At 38.8% G+C, this 16,917-nt stretch overlaps 2 protein-coding genes across 8 annotated transcripts in view; one reads left to right on the plus strand and one right to left on the minus strand.

Moving 5' to 3' along the window:
• Positions 1 to 9,969, minus strand: part of LOC122983559 (spectrin beta chain, non-erythrocytic 4-like) — an 82,400-nt gene extending 72,431 nt beyond the window's left edge. For 5 of the 7 annotated variants that reach the window (XM_044353369.1, XM_044353365.1, XM_044353370.1 and 2 more), the window contains exons 1-2: positions 9,806 to 9,969; positions 8,569 to 8,983 (exon numbers count right to left, since the gene is read on the minus strand). The gene's annotated coding sequence lies outside the window, so the exon portion shown is untranslated. Of the gene's footprint in view, positions 1 to 6,327; positions 6,496 to 8,568; positions 8,984 to 9,805 lie in introns of all 7 variants that reach the window. The other 2 variants (XM_044353367.1, XM_044353366.1) reach the window with 2 other exon arrangements.
• Positions 9,970 to 11,710: 1,741 nt separating this feature from the next.
• Positions 11,711 to 16,290, plus strand: blvrb (biliverdin reductase B). The gene is made up of 5 exons (XM_044355206.1): positions 11,711 to 11,878; positions 13,466 to 13,627; positions 14,668 to 14,757; positions 15,219 to 15,350; positions 15,718 to 16,290. Exons 1-5 carry the CDS (start codon positions 11,794 to 11,796, stop codon positions 15,870 to 15,872), a joined length of 624 nt encoding a protein of 207 aa, XP_044211141.1. The 5' UTR covers positions 11,711 to 11,793; the 3' UTR covers positions 15,873 to 16,290.
• The last annotated feature ends 627 nt before the right edge of the window (positions 16,291 to 16,917 follow it).

Raw genomic sequence — 16,917 nt, forward strand, 5'->3', positions numbered from 1 at the left:
TCCACAGTAGACTGAACCCACTGATATCTCCGGACCATGAAGCGAGGGGAAAAGTCGACACAGAAAAACACTCCCGCCTGAGCTCAATTTCAGATGTATGCACTGAGTGATGGAGGCGGGAATTATATGTGAGGAATAAAACAAGAAAAAACAGCGAAGCTAAGATGAGAAAGCATTTTAAAGCCATGTTGTTTCTTAAATACATAAGAATATTGCTTTCTCAGCTGATATGACAGTATAAGAACAGAAAACGTGTATTATAAGACATTTGTAATATTACACATTATAAGATAATACAATTCACATCCTATTAGTGGAACGCAGAGGAGAAACAATAGCTACATCAGTCAGACTGCCGCACTGTCATGTCATTCAAAATACTGTGTGTGTGTGTGTGTGTGTTTCTCCTTGCCGTGATCCTTGCCTAACTTCAACCACCTGGTGTCTTTCAATCAATCAAACTCGAAGCTCGCAGGGCTGCTCTGATGTGTGTGTGTGTGTTGTGTGTGTGTGTGTTATCACGTTTATTCTAATAATCAGACTCAGCTGTTGAGGAATCAGACAGCCCCAGGCAGGAGGGTCAACACTATATCTGACACATATGAACACACACACACACACACACACAAACACAAACACACTCCTGGCTATCCCGTTTTCTGCTCTATAAGTAACAGCGGCAGCAGTGAGATGTTGAGATTCTTCATTATTTCCCTCCAGAGACTGAACACAGCCTGAAGCTAATCTCAGATGGTGCAGATTAAAACAAAGACAAACACTGAGCTGATTTGTGTTCAGTGTAGTATGAATGTGAAAACCTGCATGTTTAAACATCTGAATGTCAACATTACATTAATTCCGCTATCTTAGTTGGTGGCTTGTGTCTTACACAAGCAGCGTTTCCTCTAATAGCTGACTCTGATAGCATAAAACTCCCAAACTACCATTTAAATATTTAATAAAATATATATTTATTTAATACATATAAATAGGAAAATATTAAGGAGGATATTAAAGAGGTGTAGCCTATATAAAAGGGGTGCATCATGTATTTATAATAATAAAAATTCCAGCTACTGCCAGTCAAAACTGTGAAAACAATGGACGCAAACATTAAAATGTAGCTTAGCGTAATATCAAGCAGGAAGACTATATATACCTCATTCATTCTTATTCCTCTCTCTCTCGTATCAGCTGATTAGGGACGTTACTCTTAGTTAACAAATCAGATTTCTATCAGCCTATCATGACTTAGCTGCCAAACTTTAAATCTTATCTTCTCTCTGTCGCTGTCAGCTGTCATCTCAGCGCGAATCGTCGCGACCCTCCTCCTCCGCCCCGTTCACCTCCACTTCATCACGTCAGCGCCAGGTCACCAGAAGCTTGCTCCTCGTCTCATCATCCAGATCTCAACCACCAGTGTCTGGACTCCATCGGGGGATATCCTGTTCTACTCTCACCTTCACTTCCCCTTTATAAATATGATGGCATAACGATGAGGTCTAATCGCCAAAGACTTTTCACATTTTCACCTTAATACGCGTGTTCATGCATAATAAGGTTCATGTTAAATATGCTTTCTCCCTCTATACCATCTCCTCATCACCGCCCGGTCTTCATCAGTGCATCATCAACCTCATCAGCCTTATCAGTCTCAGAAGTCACCACCACCACCAGTATCTGGACTCTATGGAGGGATTTATCTTGCTGTTGCTCAGGACTGATGTCTCTCAATCATAAAATCTGCCTTTATAGTCTAAGCATCAAAGACTTTTGACAACACTTAATCATCATATCATCTGTATAATAAACAGTTATTTTTGCTCTTGTCTCTGCTGATTGGACTGACAAGAGGAAGGCTCATCATCTGCAAGTTTATTTAATATCTTTTTTTTATAATTAATTTATTTAAAAGCGAAAGCAATGCCCGTCTTTGTGCTTCAGTGAGTCAGATGCGATCCAGAATATGTACGGCTGATAAAATGCTGTAGTACATGTAGTCCATGTAACAGACAATAAACAGAGATATCCTGAATATCAGACACATAGAGACTTATTTTACCTTATTACAACCTTTTCACTTTAACAGCCTATGGAAAAGTTATGGGGCAATCAACTTCCAGCATTAACTGTGCTGGGGATTCATTATCAGACTGTCTCTACTCAGCTCTCAATAGTGATGATTTCTAACTGCAGGCAAAAATTACTTTCCAGTATTTTTTTTACAGAAAAGAAGAGAAACATACAGTGTTATCTTTCTAGGACTCATTTCCCTGTTTTTCAAAGAGTTTAAATGAGGCTTTTTTTTGACTACAGGGTCAAAAAAATAAAGTGCTGAGTAATGCTGCTGCCCTCACAGCAGCCAGTATGGGAAGTTGATCAGTAATCGACACCTAAGAGCACAAAGCTGCACTAGAAATGTAAATAAAGTAAATCTGCTGCTTCATCTCCCCCCCCAGTTCATTTATAACACTCACAAACACAACACAGTGCAGAAAGCTCTCATCAGTAAATTAGATTTGAGAATATTATTTGCTTATAATGACGAGTGAGTGAAGTATCTTGTTTCACGTTGATTAATTGCGCTGATATTATGTTCTCTCTGAGATCTCTAAGATCAGGATAAGGATTCAGATAAAGGTCGTTCCCAGACTGAAAAAGGGATGTAGTTCTGGTTCTGAGGTGTGTCCTGTTTGACTCTACGGGGTTACAGAGTTCACATGTTACAGTCAGTCCAGGATAGAGAGTCTGCTGCTTTAACAGTGAAGGATCAAACCTTTAAACAGCAGCAGTCTCTCTGATCTCTCTATGGAGCTAGACGAAAGAGCAGGAATAACCTACTGTATGTGTGTGTGTGTGTGTGTGTGTGTGTGTGTGTGATCTCTTGAACATCCCACATACATTGTTTAACCGCACTAGCTACAGCAGAAACACACACACAAGACCTGACTTTCTATCTATAAATAATATGATCATAAAGAAGAAGAAGAAGATTTTTACATAAATAAATTAAAGGCACGCATGTCTGGTTGGTCTTTCCTGATGCAGAGTAACTGATAATTGTACAATAAACTTCATTAACAGAAAATCAAAGGAAAAATACGTCATGTCCCACCCACACGGTCTGATTGACAGTTCAACTCTAAGAAAGACGACAGTAGCAACGAACACTCAAACGCTCATCTCTCACTTTTAAAGGACAGAATCTAGATCACATGAGGCATCTCTGTTTTTCCCCCCTGGGTGGATCCGAACCCTAACCTGCTTTATAGGACAAGCATCTAAAAACAATTGTTCTATATTCAGGGTGGCCATCTTTGTTTTCCCCCTCTGGGTGGTTTGAGTGTGTTAGTTCAGCTCTGTCACTATTCTTTCAACTGTTGTTCTCTTTATGTTGAAGTTTCACAAGTCAGACTCTTACCTGTCTGTCTTAGTGACACAGTGTGACTGCAGCTAAGCCTTTACTACTGGGTATTGTGGTGGATGTTGATATATTGTTAAAGAGGAATATTTAAAACACATTTTTGCATCACACAGCATGATTTTAAAGGTGTATATTAGGGCTGTAACTGTCATTATCCATTATCTCAATTATTTTTTGATGAATTGGTTCGTTTTTAGTTCATACGTGTGTGTGTGTGCAGTGCTGTATACTGTCAGTCGTTACGCTTTCTCCTCTAAACCACTCAGTGTTATTATTGCCCTCTCTCCCCGGCTACGCTGTCACTGTTGGTAACCACAATGAATCACCGTTACACCAACGGTGTAATGAAAGCACCGGCACCCGCCTTCCTGCTCTCTCTCCTTTTATTATCCTTCACACTTTTTTCCCTTCCTGTCCTTTCCCTCTCTATTCCCAATCCTCCCTCCGCCCTCACCTTCCATCCTCTCTGTCTGGCCTCCGCAGTTTGTGTTTTGGCTATTAGCATTTGGCATGACGCCGCCATACTACCAAAGAGTTACTTATCTTTTCGATACATGTGATGCCAAATATCAGGTGCCCTTGAAGCAGCCACTTAACCCCCAAATACTGCAGTGAAACTGTTCAGTTGCCAACAGTAGTGTGTGTTCAGCGGTCAAAGACTGTTGGTCCTGGGCAGCAAAGGATTGTTAATATATAAAACTGTGTGACTATAAAGCAGGTTGATGCTGCAAAACAAGCAAATGCACACTGTTGTCTTCTCTTAGATGAGTATATATTTAGTTAATATTTAGAGATTTTGCACAGGTTTAGTCTCAGAGGCCTTTAAGCATGTCGGTCTTTTATGTCAAGCATTCCCAGATAGATGCACACTATCAGACATTTGCTTAAAACGTGTGTCATAAGCCCATATGAGATTTTAGTAACTAATAAAAGTCATTTATTTGCTAATTGTTTAAATGCTGATATGTACTAAAGCAGAAAAAGAGCCAGTGGTGGGTTTTTCTGGCATATTAAGTCTCTCTTTGCACCTGACGTGTCATCATTCCAACATTACACAATCACACAACTTGTTTCGCTTCTCTTATCTCCGTCAAACTCCAATCTTTTAATCCTTTATCTGTTCATAGTGGAATCACATTTGTGCTGAGGGAACTTTTAGCTCCTCAGTTCGGCGTCTGGGGCTCATTAGATCTCAGAACAACCTGTTTTCTTTTGGGTTATTACACATCTCCCCTCCTTCAGTGATCTATCATGGTGCTATCATGAATGGTGACTGGAGAACTGTCTACTCTCTAATAATGGGAAGTGATGCAATGTAATTAGATAAGTGACATAAGAACAATCGATAAAAAGGCCAAAATCTCTGGAGAGAGTTCTCAAAAGTGAGTTGTCTAATGTCAACATGATAATGTAACACACCATCTGAAACACTAATTGCATGTGTCTCTCTATTTCCAACCTCCAACTGGAACCCAGCTCCAACTGGAAATTCACCAGGAAACGTACAGAGCCTTCCTCTCATGTTCAAGCCGTATTTCCACATCAGATATTGTGTATTGATAAATACACCTCCCACACTACGATCAATTCTTCAGACACGGTAACCATTTAAGTGATGATGTTTTATTTTTTCCCCCCTCTCTCTGATCACATTGCTGCAGTAATGATCGAAGAACAGCTTAATGTGGATCACGGGAGTCTGGCTGTCCGTGTCTTTTGATTTAGAGGTTTGATTTAGAGACGGAGAGAGATAGAGAGATAGAGATAGAGTGAGTGAAAGAAGCAGACATAATCAAATGACAGGGATAGAGTGAAGGAGTACGAGAAGGAGCGATAGAGAGAATATAGGGTGACGTTACAGAAGAGAGATGTTACGGAGACGCAGAAAAGCTGACATGGGAGGAGGTGAAACGGGGAGAATTAAGGGAGAAGGGGAGAAAGAGAGAAGAGAGAGAGACAGGAAGGCAGGAAGATGAAGATAGAAAGAGGAGAGTGAGAGAGAGAGAGAGAGAGAGAGAGAGAGAGAGAGACAGCTGCCAGTGTTAATCAGTCAGTGGCAGCAGCTCTGTGTCTCTGTTTCTCTAAGGCTTAATGGGGACCAGACCCTCAGTGTACTTCCCCCCCTTTTCACCCCACACACACACACACACACACACACACACTCACACATATTCACACATTCACACACACACACACACACACACACACACACACACACACACACACACACACACACACAGCAGTCCTCATCGATATCGTCACATGCAGATCAAAACATCTCGGGGACATTTACCATGACCTCTGCTATCTAGATGATATGTCATCTGACTATTGACAACCGTGAGGAGCACGCTCGGCTTCCGGAATCTCTATTGATCGATCAAAAGACCGAGTATCAATTAAATTCACTTTGGAGGGTCTGAGGGAGGTAAATATCCTTATCATTCTCCAGTAAAACATAACAATACTGTCAGTAATCTAACGCATGTTCACTGATAGAAGGAAATTATCTTGTGCGTCACATTGTGTAGAAATATATTAAACCTAAACTTACTTGCTAAATATATAGTCTGTAAAGATTTAAATGGTCAAATAGAGTTTAGGATGTCTTGTCTTGCCTTATATCACTGTTTGTCAATGTTCCTATCAACCAATAATACTGACATACATTCCTGTGTATAATTATTACATATAAATTGGTCTGATGATTGGCGTTATATATATATCAATCAACAGGCCACATCCTGTTAATGTTGTGCAGCCTCATCTTAAATATGTAATTGATTTGTTTTTAAACTGGTTTCTTTTTCTGAAACAGCTAGCAGGTTTCTGCGGGCTGCGGTGAAGAGAATAGTATGTTAAGATTAGATGATGCTACGATGTATGCAGCGATATTGATATACCTGCCAAATAGCACCTGGTATGATGGAGTATACTGTCGTTCAAAGTTTCTGCTCCGCTTCTGTGTTCTTGTTCTTACTATTCATCTCACTCTGTCTGTTTTCTGCTTTGCTGTCTTTTATCAGAGCTGTGGTGAAGTTTGTTCTTGCCGTGCGATGTTTCTCACTGATCTGTCGACAGCAACGTAGCAAAAGATGTACGTATTTAGATGTAGCCACTAGCCGTTAGCCACATACTCAAGATTCAATTGCACAACAAATGCCTGGGCTGCTTCATAGTTAGTGTCCTGCCAATAAATCAACCAGTAAACAGAATAACATACTGACTTTGACAATTATTTGGAAAATTTGAGACATTTGTATTGAGTCTGATGGTATATGCTATAAGAGTATAACCATATATTCAGGTCTAAACCTAAACTAAGGACTTTTCCTAAAGTTTATCCAGAATGATGTCACTTCATAAAAACGTCTAAAAGATAAACCTAGATTGTTCTTACAGGGATGGCAGCGCTCTCTCTCCCTCTTGTACACACACACACACACCGGATCTTGCACCATGACGTCACGCAGTACGCACTTTACACACTGCACTGAGTCCCCTTCCACTCACTTCACCTCAGCAGAGCGAAACAACATCTGTAAGCCAGTCGACGCCCAGTTCCGAGCCTGCAGCCTGCCACAAATCTGAATAAAAACAGTCACCTTGTGGTCCGATACACAACGGAGCAGCAGCAAAGAGCTATAGTGTCCCAGAGAAGCTGTCTATCATCCAAACAACACAGGGATGATAACAAGCAGGGTGGCAAAAAGCACTCTATCCTTAATGTAGCAGGGCTATATATTGTTATAAACAATAATCTTCTTGCTATACTATTGTATTTCTATAATACTGACCTCCATGATACATCACAACAGTGTTTAGTAAAGAAAAAATAGCTACTAAAGCACTATGAAGGTTACTACACTTCTATAAATGGCATAAAGGTAGTAACATGAAATACAGTAGTAATATGGGGGGATTTTAACAGTAACAATATAACAGATATCTATTTTTGCTTCCAGAAGTATTGTATAAATATTAGTGATACTAGACAATACGTACTACCATAAAGTGTGATAAGTTCATAATATAGAGCTGCTGAGCTCCACAAACACACTATTATTGTATTGTATAATTGTATAGTGTTACCACAGGATTTGAACTTCTGTAAAGTACAATATGGTCAAAAACCACAAGCCTACCATGTAACTAAGCTAATTGTGACTATCCTCCTTTCTTTCTTGTTCAACCCCCCCCCCCCCCCCCCCACATCTCCTCACACACACACACACACACACACACACTTTGCACCAACTAACAAAAGCTGGCCAACTCACCCACACCTGCCTTACCACAAAACACCACAAATAATAACCATACTCATTAACCAGTGAAAGTCTCAATGCAAAACCCAAGGTTAGAGCCACTTTTCACTGCAGCTGTGATCACACACACACATCACCACATTAACACTGGACAGAGAATAGTGCATCTGCTCCTTGTGTTGCTAAAGCAAGCACTGCTGCTGCTGCTGCTGCTGCTGCTGCTGGCCTTGTCTCTCTAACATTCAGTATAAGGATAATATGAATTTACTGCCCTATAAAACAGTAAAATCCCCTCAGGAACAACTGATAACCACAAGGGACAGAAATTCCAAAGTACTGAGGTCACATAGGGAGACCACAGAAACACTTTAACTTCCTGCAGGAATATCTTATATTACTGTTGGGACTTATCACTTGACAAACTCTGTTTCTATTTCCACTGGGGCACATTTTATCAATCAAAAGGCCCCAGAAACCTACATAAACATCTGTCGTTTTAAAGTTACAGGTAATAAAGAAGCCGGTATGACATGCAGCAACATAACATAATCCCATACACTAGGCCGCTATTCTGCTTCTCCTTCTCAACTCATTTATCCTTTCACAATTTAGATATCCAGCTCTGGCAGGCAACATAAACACTTTTCCAGGCATGCATCATGTAACACATGTAGGTGAAAAAACAGAAGACATGAAACAGCGCGTCCCCCCCGCCGGATCACTGCAGTACCCTGCACCCAAATGCAGGCCGGCGTCCCTGCAAAAACGAAAAAAACACCATGCAGCTCGACTCCTTGCTCTCACATAGGGAATGACAACATAAAACGACATCCAACGGAGACAAGGAGCATCCTGTCGTCCTTCTATCGGCCTTACCTTCAGCTTCAGTGTTAGTTTTTTTTTTTGGATTGGTTTTTGTCCTCCTCTTATAGCAAGACGTCGTTGGGATTGAACCGATGAGGAGAGTAGTTTATCAATGGAGGAGACTAGCGCTCCGCTTTTATTCCGGCAGGGTCTTCCCTCGATTAGTCCTTATTACAGGAGGAAGCGGTGTGTCTGGGTAATTACAGAAGCAGCCCGGGGAGTCTGTACCGTGGAAATACAACGCTTTAGCGCAGAAAAGGGGCGCTGTGAGCCTGCAGCGGTGACCGCCGGCCGGGAGATGCTGTCGGTGCTGAGGATGCGAGCCGGTGGAGGTTGAAGATGATATCCATAGAGGTCCCCGTTTCCACCTGACCCAACCTCTCCTTCCTCCTCCTCCTCCTCCTCCTCTTCCTCTCCGCTGGTGATGCTGGAGAGAAATGTCAGCATCAGTGCGGCGAGCAGAGAGAGAGAGAGAGAGAGAGAGAGAGAGACAGAGAGAGAGAGGGAGAGAGAGAGCGAGAGAGAGAGAGAGAGAGAGAGAGAGAGAGAGAGAGAGAGAGAGAGAGAGAGAGACTGTCAGTGATCAATTATAGCAAGAAGCCACGAGAGGACGTGCTATACAGTCAGTTGAGTGCAGCAAACATAACTTGAAGCCATAAAAAAGTAAAAAATTCAACATTTTCCGTGCTTGTAGTTAATATAGAAAAATAAAAATAGAGAATTAAAAAATAATAATAATAAATAATAAAATATTTCTGTGTTGGACTCGTCTTCCGTTTGAAAGTGCGCTTACAATCAGTTTTGCCCTTATTTAACTTAGTTTAAAGGTAGCTAGCTAGAGATACAAGTAACGACTGTTTACATTATCGAGTAATCTGCTGATTATTGTTTGGTCTATGAAAAGTCAAATAAGAGTGAAAAATGCCTGTTGTAATTTTTTACAGACCGATGTGATGTCTTCAGATATCTAGATAGTTTTGTCCGACCAACAGTCCAAAATCCCCCAAAATATTCAGTTAACAGTCATATGAAAACAGCAAAAGCAGCAAATCTACGCATCTGAGAAGCTGGAACCACAAGTGTTGGCATAAATGATTATTTCGATTATCAAGATAAATCATCAATTAATTTTCCATCAGTCGACTAATCGATTAACGGACTAAATGTGAGAAATGCTAAGTTAGCTTAACTAGCTTTACAGTAAAACTAGCTTTGAACTGTTATTCAACATTAGCATTAAGTAACTTACTGTTATAGCAAAAGTTTAACATACTTTATGCTGTTACACAATGGTGTAACTAATAATGAACAAACTAAATAATTCACAATTAATTAATGACTCTGGAAGTTAAAGGACAACTTTTTTTAGTTCCTCCATCTTTTTTTCAAACTTCTACTCTACGAAGAAGAAGGGGGCGGGGCTGCCCGACATCTGTAAGCCAATCAAAAGCTGCCATGATGTGTCGTAAATCTAAATATTTAGAAAACCACACGTCACTTTTTTCTTCAACTTTTCTGTTGTAAAGCACTGTCCTGAAAGCTGATAGTAGCTATAATTTCAGGATACACATGTAGTCACAGGTGTCCTAGATATTTTTTAGTCCAATTGGATTCCAGATCTCATCAGACCAATGCCTCCCAATTATTATTTAGAATATTATTTAAATTCACTGGAAATCTGGAAATCAACAACTACTCATTGCAGTTTTTTACGATTGGTTACATGCACGGTTAAATATTGAGTACACATCTTCAAAACTCTTGACATAGTCAACACAACAGCAACAATTATGGATAAAACTGTCGACATTTTCATTGTTTTCACACAAAAAAACATTCAGTGACTTCAATGACTTTCCTAAACAGTTGTCTCACTCAAACACAAATAACCAACAAATCTCTGTGGATCTGCATCCATTTTGCAAATGCTTACATACTCACTTCAAAACTCTTCAGTTTATGTTCAAAAACTAACATGTATTCATGTGGAATTTGCCAAATTATAACTACACTGAAATACATCTATATTCAACCAAAAACAAGAAAAAATGTCAAAAAATAAAGCTCACTGAAACATTTCCTGCTTCATTTCTATGACTGGTTCCTGTAGAATACATTGTAGTACACTCTATAGAGAGGTACAAATCTTACTGTATTTTGTGATAAAAGGTTTGTTCACACAACATACACATTTCTTACACTATCAACAATTAAAAACAACATATACACAATAAAAAAAACCCTAGAGATCACAGTGATTTACTACTTCAAAGACTGATCCATCCAAAAAAAAAAGATGCATCATGTGTTGCCTGTTGTTATTTTTTGTGCCTACTGGAAGAATATGCTTTTGTGTGTAAAATGAACTGCAGTGTGTCAGTAAAGGTGACTGTGTGAAGAGTTTCGAAGATGTATGCATGTAACCAATCATAAAAAAAACATAAAACAACAACTATACTCTAACCAAAAATAACTGTATCATCTGCATTTTATCCAATTAATACCAATTAATTTAAAACATTTTTCAGGAAAATTATTTGGAAATGATGATAGAATAAAGTGAGACATTTTAGTGAAAATCTTACTAAAATTGTCCCCAGAAACAACAGGGACATCTCAGTGGCAATGTGTGTATTTGCCATATCAGAAGTCAAATTGCAAATTGTAAATTTTGAAGAAATTAATTGAACTTTTTTTTTTTTTTTTTTTTTACATCTTCTGTTCAAGAGCCATCTGCCACAGTTTTGCACCATCTCATAGCCTGTCCATTAACACAGCAGTCATATCCAGGTGTGGACTAATATTAAACAAATATTCCAACCAATTAGCAGTGTTTCTCTGCTATAACTGCATTCAAGTCTTTATGTATTTCACTAAGTTTTTACATTTAAATTCAGATACAGTGAGAGAGCTGAAATTATATTGGCCACCGTTTCAAAAACAAAAAGACTTTCAAGAAATTTCAGGCTTGGTGGTAGAAATCAACAAAGTGAACTACATGTCTGAGTAGTATGATGATGCATAGAAGTGAATGTACATGTATATAACAGGGGTATCCGAGCAGCAGGGCTCCTTTAACTGTGTGTGCATGTGTGTAGGAGGAGGAGCCTGAGCTGCGGAAGCGCCTCTCTACACAGGTCAAATGTGATTTATAAGTGAGAGTACCCTCTAGTAGGGACAAGCCGCAGTCAGATCAACAAGCTGTCACTGTTCAGCAAACCTCGCTTATTACAAATAATGTCGGATTCCATTAAAAACGTCGCAATATTTGGAGCTACGGGAATGACCGGGCTGGCGACTCTCCCGCAAGCGGTGGCTGCAGGTGAGGAATGAGAGGAATAGAGTATTACAGCTGTGTCGGTGACAGTTTGATAATCAAACCGTATCAGAAACAAACCGGGGTCCATGATGGGTCCCGGGAGGTCACTGTAGGAGTAGCAACCTATCATTGTTATTTCAACAAATGGAGTTTGAGGCACAGAGAGAGGAAAGTTCGTGTGTGTTCTTGTCAGAGCGTCACTTTATCTGTTGATAACAGAGCTGATAGACAGTGTCATGGATCAGGATTAGTTATCAGCCCACTTATAGGGGTTAAAAAGGGAGATAAACCTGAAGTCATGAGAGTCTCTGTCATGTAAAGGTCTATTCTGTAGTTCTGGTTAATAGTGGCTTAACAGCTGATGATTAATGATAATGATTCATAATAAAATGACAGAAAAGTTTAGACTCCACAGTGTCAAACTGTAGATTTAGAGCTTAATGTCTTATAAATTACTGAATTCAGTCATAACTTTCTTTCTCAAAATGTCTTTGTGTGTTAATTAATTAATTAATTAATCTTCTGGCAGCACCAGGTCAATATGTTAACATATGTCCATATCATTGATCAAAATTATTGTGATATTTGATTGTGTCATTAACTAACCCACTTTCATCGACACTTTAGACAATTGCAGCAAATTTAATCTGATTTAACTTAATCAACTCATTTCAGAGCTTGAACTTTTTCATATTCTCATAAATAAATTTAGATTTAGAAATATGTCAGATCCTCTAATTACTGATTGTAATATCATGTATTGATAAATTAACATTTGAATTAGGCAATTAGATTTAGGGTCAGATCTCAAACCCTAACGTTTTGAAATCCATAAAGAGTTTCAAAACCATAAACTTGCACACTCACGTAAACACATTACAGTGTGTCATATGCTTCATTTGATTGATCAGCATTTTCATTTCCTTGTCCATTGTGGTTCATCACGGGCAAAGAACTGTTGAGTCATGTTAGACGTTACATGTCAGCATTGTGCTGAGTCACAGCTGGCTGTGACATAGAGAGCTGATAGTAGAAAGCTGTTCACTATCTTGCCTGTACAGGAGGGGTGGGATCACAAAGTGCACAGGAGGGGCGGGGTCACAAAACTGGCAAAGTAATTATAGGAACTTCTGAGAAAGACTATTTCATCCAGTTCCAGTTTGACAGGAATATAATTTGAATTATGTCGTCCTGTTGAATTTTAATGTAAACCTTGCTATGTTCACCAAAGAGACACGCTGACACTCTTTGGCTGGAAGGCATTTTGGGAAATAAAGGCTGGATCTGAATAGTGAAAAAATGTCTGTACTCTTCCTCTTTTGCATGACCTTGATGGAAAATGTCATAAGATTGTAGACTGAAGGTGAAATCCTGCAAAGTTAGGCAATATAACCACAGTGTTAAGCGATACAGGTTACCTAAAATAGCTCTAGGCTGCACAGTCACTACAGATGTTAATCTTTGCCAAGATACAATACAACTGTATTTTATACTACACTGGGTTTAAGGGCATTTATTTAATATCTGGGAATATCATGATGATGAAGTTCATGTATTGGATCTGTTTCATTTCCATGTTTCCTTCCTCAGGGTACAGTGTGACCGTGCTGGTGCGGGACCCTGCCAAGCTGCCTGCTGACCACAAGGCGTCCAGGGTGGTGGTGGGAGATGTACTGAACAAAGATGATGTGAAGAAGACCCTGGAGGGCCAGGACGCTGTTATCATCATCCTAGGCACCAGGAACGACCTCAGTAAGGCTCCACAGTTTGAAGAAAGACACACAAGAAAACATTATAAGAGATGAAAACACAGTGCAAGTTTAAGTCAGCTCAGTTTTCTTTCAAATTTGCATGACTTTACCTGCTGCCTGGCTTTTGCAGTCATCAATTCTTAGATCTTCATACATGTTTTGGATATTTTTTTCTGCAGTTTTGAATTTTCTTTCCTAATGTTGCAAAGTGTTTCTCTTGCTGTGGTTGTTTTGGGCTCTTGTCACATGTTTACACTGACTGGTCAACTGCACAATTTTTCTTGGAATTGATTGATAAAGTTCACATTTCCTTATATAACTGGTGTTGTTCAGATTCAGGGTTGTAGTTTTTAAATGGTGTAATGATGTAAAACATTCACTAGAGGTTGCCATAAGACTTGGACAACACATAACCTTATGTGACATTTAACACTTTAAATGTGTCACCATTGTAACAGTGTGACACAATCTGAAATACACCAGTGGACAGCATTTACAATATTACACTAAAGAAAATGTTCATGATTTCTATATTTTTTCAATAAATTACTAATGTTTAATTGTAAACAATCAACTAACACATAATACTAAACATTCAGACAACATGGAAACAAGCAAGAGTTCACAAAAAGGTGAAAAAAAATGTTTAGTCATGGAAAACAGTGACGCTGTAAAAGAAAAAAAGCTTTAATAACAGTGCATTTAAAAATGTCAGTCAGTAACAGAACAGTCCCCTTCAGTTTTAAATAATTGATGAACACATTAATATTATATTTTCCATGTGTGTACTTTCCTCTGCAATCTGTGATACAGTGCAGTGAATGTATAAGTTCAGCCTGTGGAAACACTGTACTTGGCTCTAAATGTGCCTAAGTACACTTTTGGAGTATTTAGCAACTTTCCTCAGTATGTATGTACGTGAGTGAATAAGGTAAAGTAAGGTAAAGGAAGATAAGGTAAGATAAGGTGAAGTAATATAATATAAGGTAAGGTAAGGTGAAGTAAAGAAAGAGTCTGATCAGCTCTGATCTGTGTTCTCAGGCCCGACCAGCATGATGTCTGAAGGCACCAAGAACATCGTGGAAGCCATGAAGGCTCGCGGGATCCGCAAAGTTATTGGCTGCATGTCAGGTACGACTCACTGTAATAAAAATGATAACAAAGTGCTGGAAGTGGTCAAAGTTTGTGTTTCGTGGCTGATCTAGGAAATATTCTTTTTCTGTTTTTAAGCCTCTGTTGGCTTCAGATGAGCAGTGCATTAAGACAAGTATTAAAATCTCACATATACAATGTATACTGTATGTTATGCATTTTTCTGTCGCAGCACTGATAATAAAAAATTCAAACTAGAGAAAATGGAAGTAAATATAGGTTTATTTAACAGACATCAGTGCAAATGAGACACTGGAAGTAAACCTTACTGAGACATTCATTTCCACTCCTTCCTCTTCACATGGGTTTTTCTGTCTGATTCTTCTCCTCGTCTCTTAACTTAATCCCACTGACTCAATTAAATCTGTTTTTTCCTGCTATTCTCAACTCAAACTACATGCATATAACATTTTTTTCATCTTTATCCTTCTCCCTCCCAGCCTTCTTGCTGTGGGATCGCTCTAAAGTGCCTCCCCGTCTCGTTCCTGTGACAGAGGACCATGACAGGATGTACACAGTGCTGAAGACGTCTGGGCTGGACTACGTGGCCGTCATGCCTCCTCACATTGGTGGTCAGTAGGAAGTAGAAACTGAGAGTTTCACTGCAAACAAGAGAAATTCCCCTAAATTACTGCAGGAAGTAAAGCAAATGCTGATCAAACCTTTTTATGGTTGCACTTTTTCATGATCTATATTAAAACCTAAGAAACAAACATAAGTTTTAATATCTTATGTATCTATGTATCTTGCTTTATGCTATATATATGCTATATCTTCTATATGTATCTTCAAACACAATGTGCAAGGTAGATCCAACATTGTTTTTAATGTTCTTTGTCTTCATTTCCAACATTACTGTGTTACTGTGAGATTTGCGTCTGTATCCCATCTTTGACTAGTTATTTTATTTTAATCGTCTGCTTGTCTGCATCTCTCCAGGCGATCTTCCTCTGACAGAGCGTTACGCAACGGCAGAGAACATGCTGAGAGGAAGAGCCATATCTAAACACGACCTGGGACATTTCTTTGTCAAATGTCTGTCCACCTCAGAGTGGGATGGCAAGACAGTGGGACTGTGGGGAGAGTACAAATAATTCTTCCTTTACTTCCACCGAAATACACTGCAGAGAAAATATTTGTTGTATGCTGAGAATTACAGATAAATGAAGGAATAATATCTGTGTAGATTCACAGTATTAGTTTTCTTGTTTTGATAAACCACTAATCCTTTTGTCTTGTATGATTATAACTGAGCAACTCTTATCTGACATTGTTATATTTTTATACTAATTTTAATCTAACACCAGCTGACGTAGGAGACATTTTAAGTGCCAAACCTGTACTGCTGCTTTAGCTATGAGCTGTTTACATCACTTTACATCAAATCTTTCTTTTAACATCAACAACATTTGATATTGTAGGATTTGTTCCCCATCATCGAATGTTTGTCATATGATATTTCCTGACGCTCTTTATACCCGTTTGAAAATAAAAGACTTTATTGTATAAAAAGTTGCCTGGAAAGAGTGAAGTCTCATGTGAATGAGAGTAGCTGCAGGCCATTTGTTGTTAGAATGACATAACGATTACAATAATACAATTGCGTAGTGCTTTTCCAATATAGTTACACAATATTCTTATGTAATAAGTAACAGAAGTAATGGTTGATCAAGGGTGAATAGTGTACTCTGATGACTTGAATATTATTAAAATGATGTCAGATTACTCTTATAGTCTTAAACTACCAGTTAAAGTCCTAAAATGGCTCTTCTTATAGAGGACTTTAACATTTACTCAGGTAGATTTGATCACTGTGAGAAAGCCTAAACTGACATGCTCCTCGTTTAAAAAAGCTGAGAGACCAATCCTTCTAAAACTGAGTGTCCCATCTTTTCTTTATCAGAATGTTTATTTCTTCATATTAAGATGAACTAGCAAATCTGCCGGCTACGCAATGATCCTCACCTATATTTAAATTGAACACTACTTATTTTAAAAGTAAATTGATTTCAGAATGAACACAAAAAAAGTTCACATACATGGAAAAAACCTCCTCAGTTATTATAGGGTACTTAAAAGTTAATGACACAACAATAAAAAAAACAATATAATAACGAAACAGGAAGATCATCATGTGGC

This window comes from Thunnus albacares, chromosome 6 (genome assembly GCF_914725855.1).
Source record: "Thunnus albacares chromosome 6, fThuAlb1.1, whole genome shotgun sequence".
Taxonomy (NCBI): domain Eukaryota; kingdom Metazoa; phylum Chordata; class Actinopteri; order Scombriformes; family Scombridae; genus Thunnus; species Thunnus albacares.

Excerpts from the sequence above, each read along its gene's own strand:
- blvrb (XM_044355206.1), top strand. The coding sequence starts at position 11,794 with ATGTCGGATTCCATTAAAAACGTCGCAATATTTGGAGCTACGGGAATG. Across the intron at positions 11,879-13,465 it reads CCCGCAAGCGGTGGCTGCAG|GGTACAGTGTGACCGTGCTG; the intron begins GTGAGGAATGAG and ends TTCCTTCCTCAG. Across the intron at positions 14,758-15,218 it reads AGTTATTGGCTGCATGTCAG|CCTTCTTGCTGTGGGATCGC; the intron begins GTACGACTCACT and ends TCTCCCTCCCAG.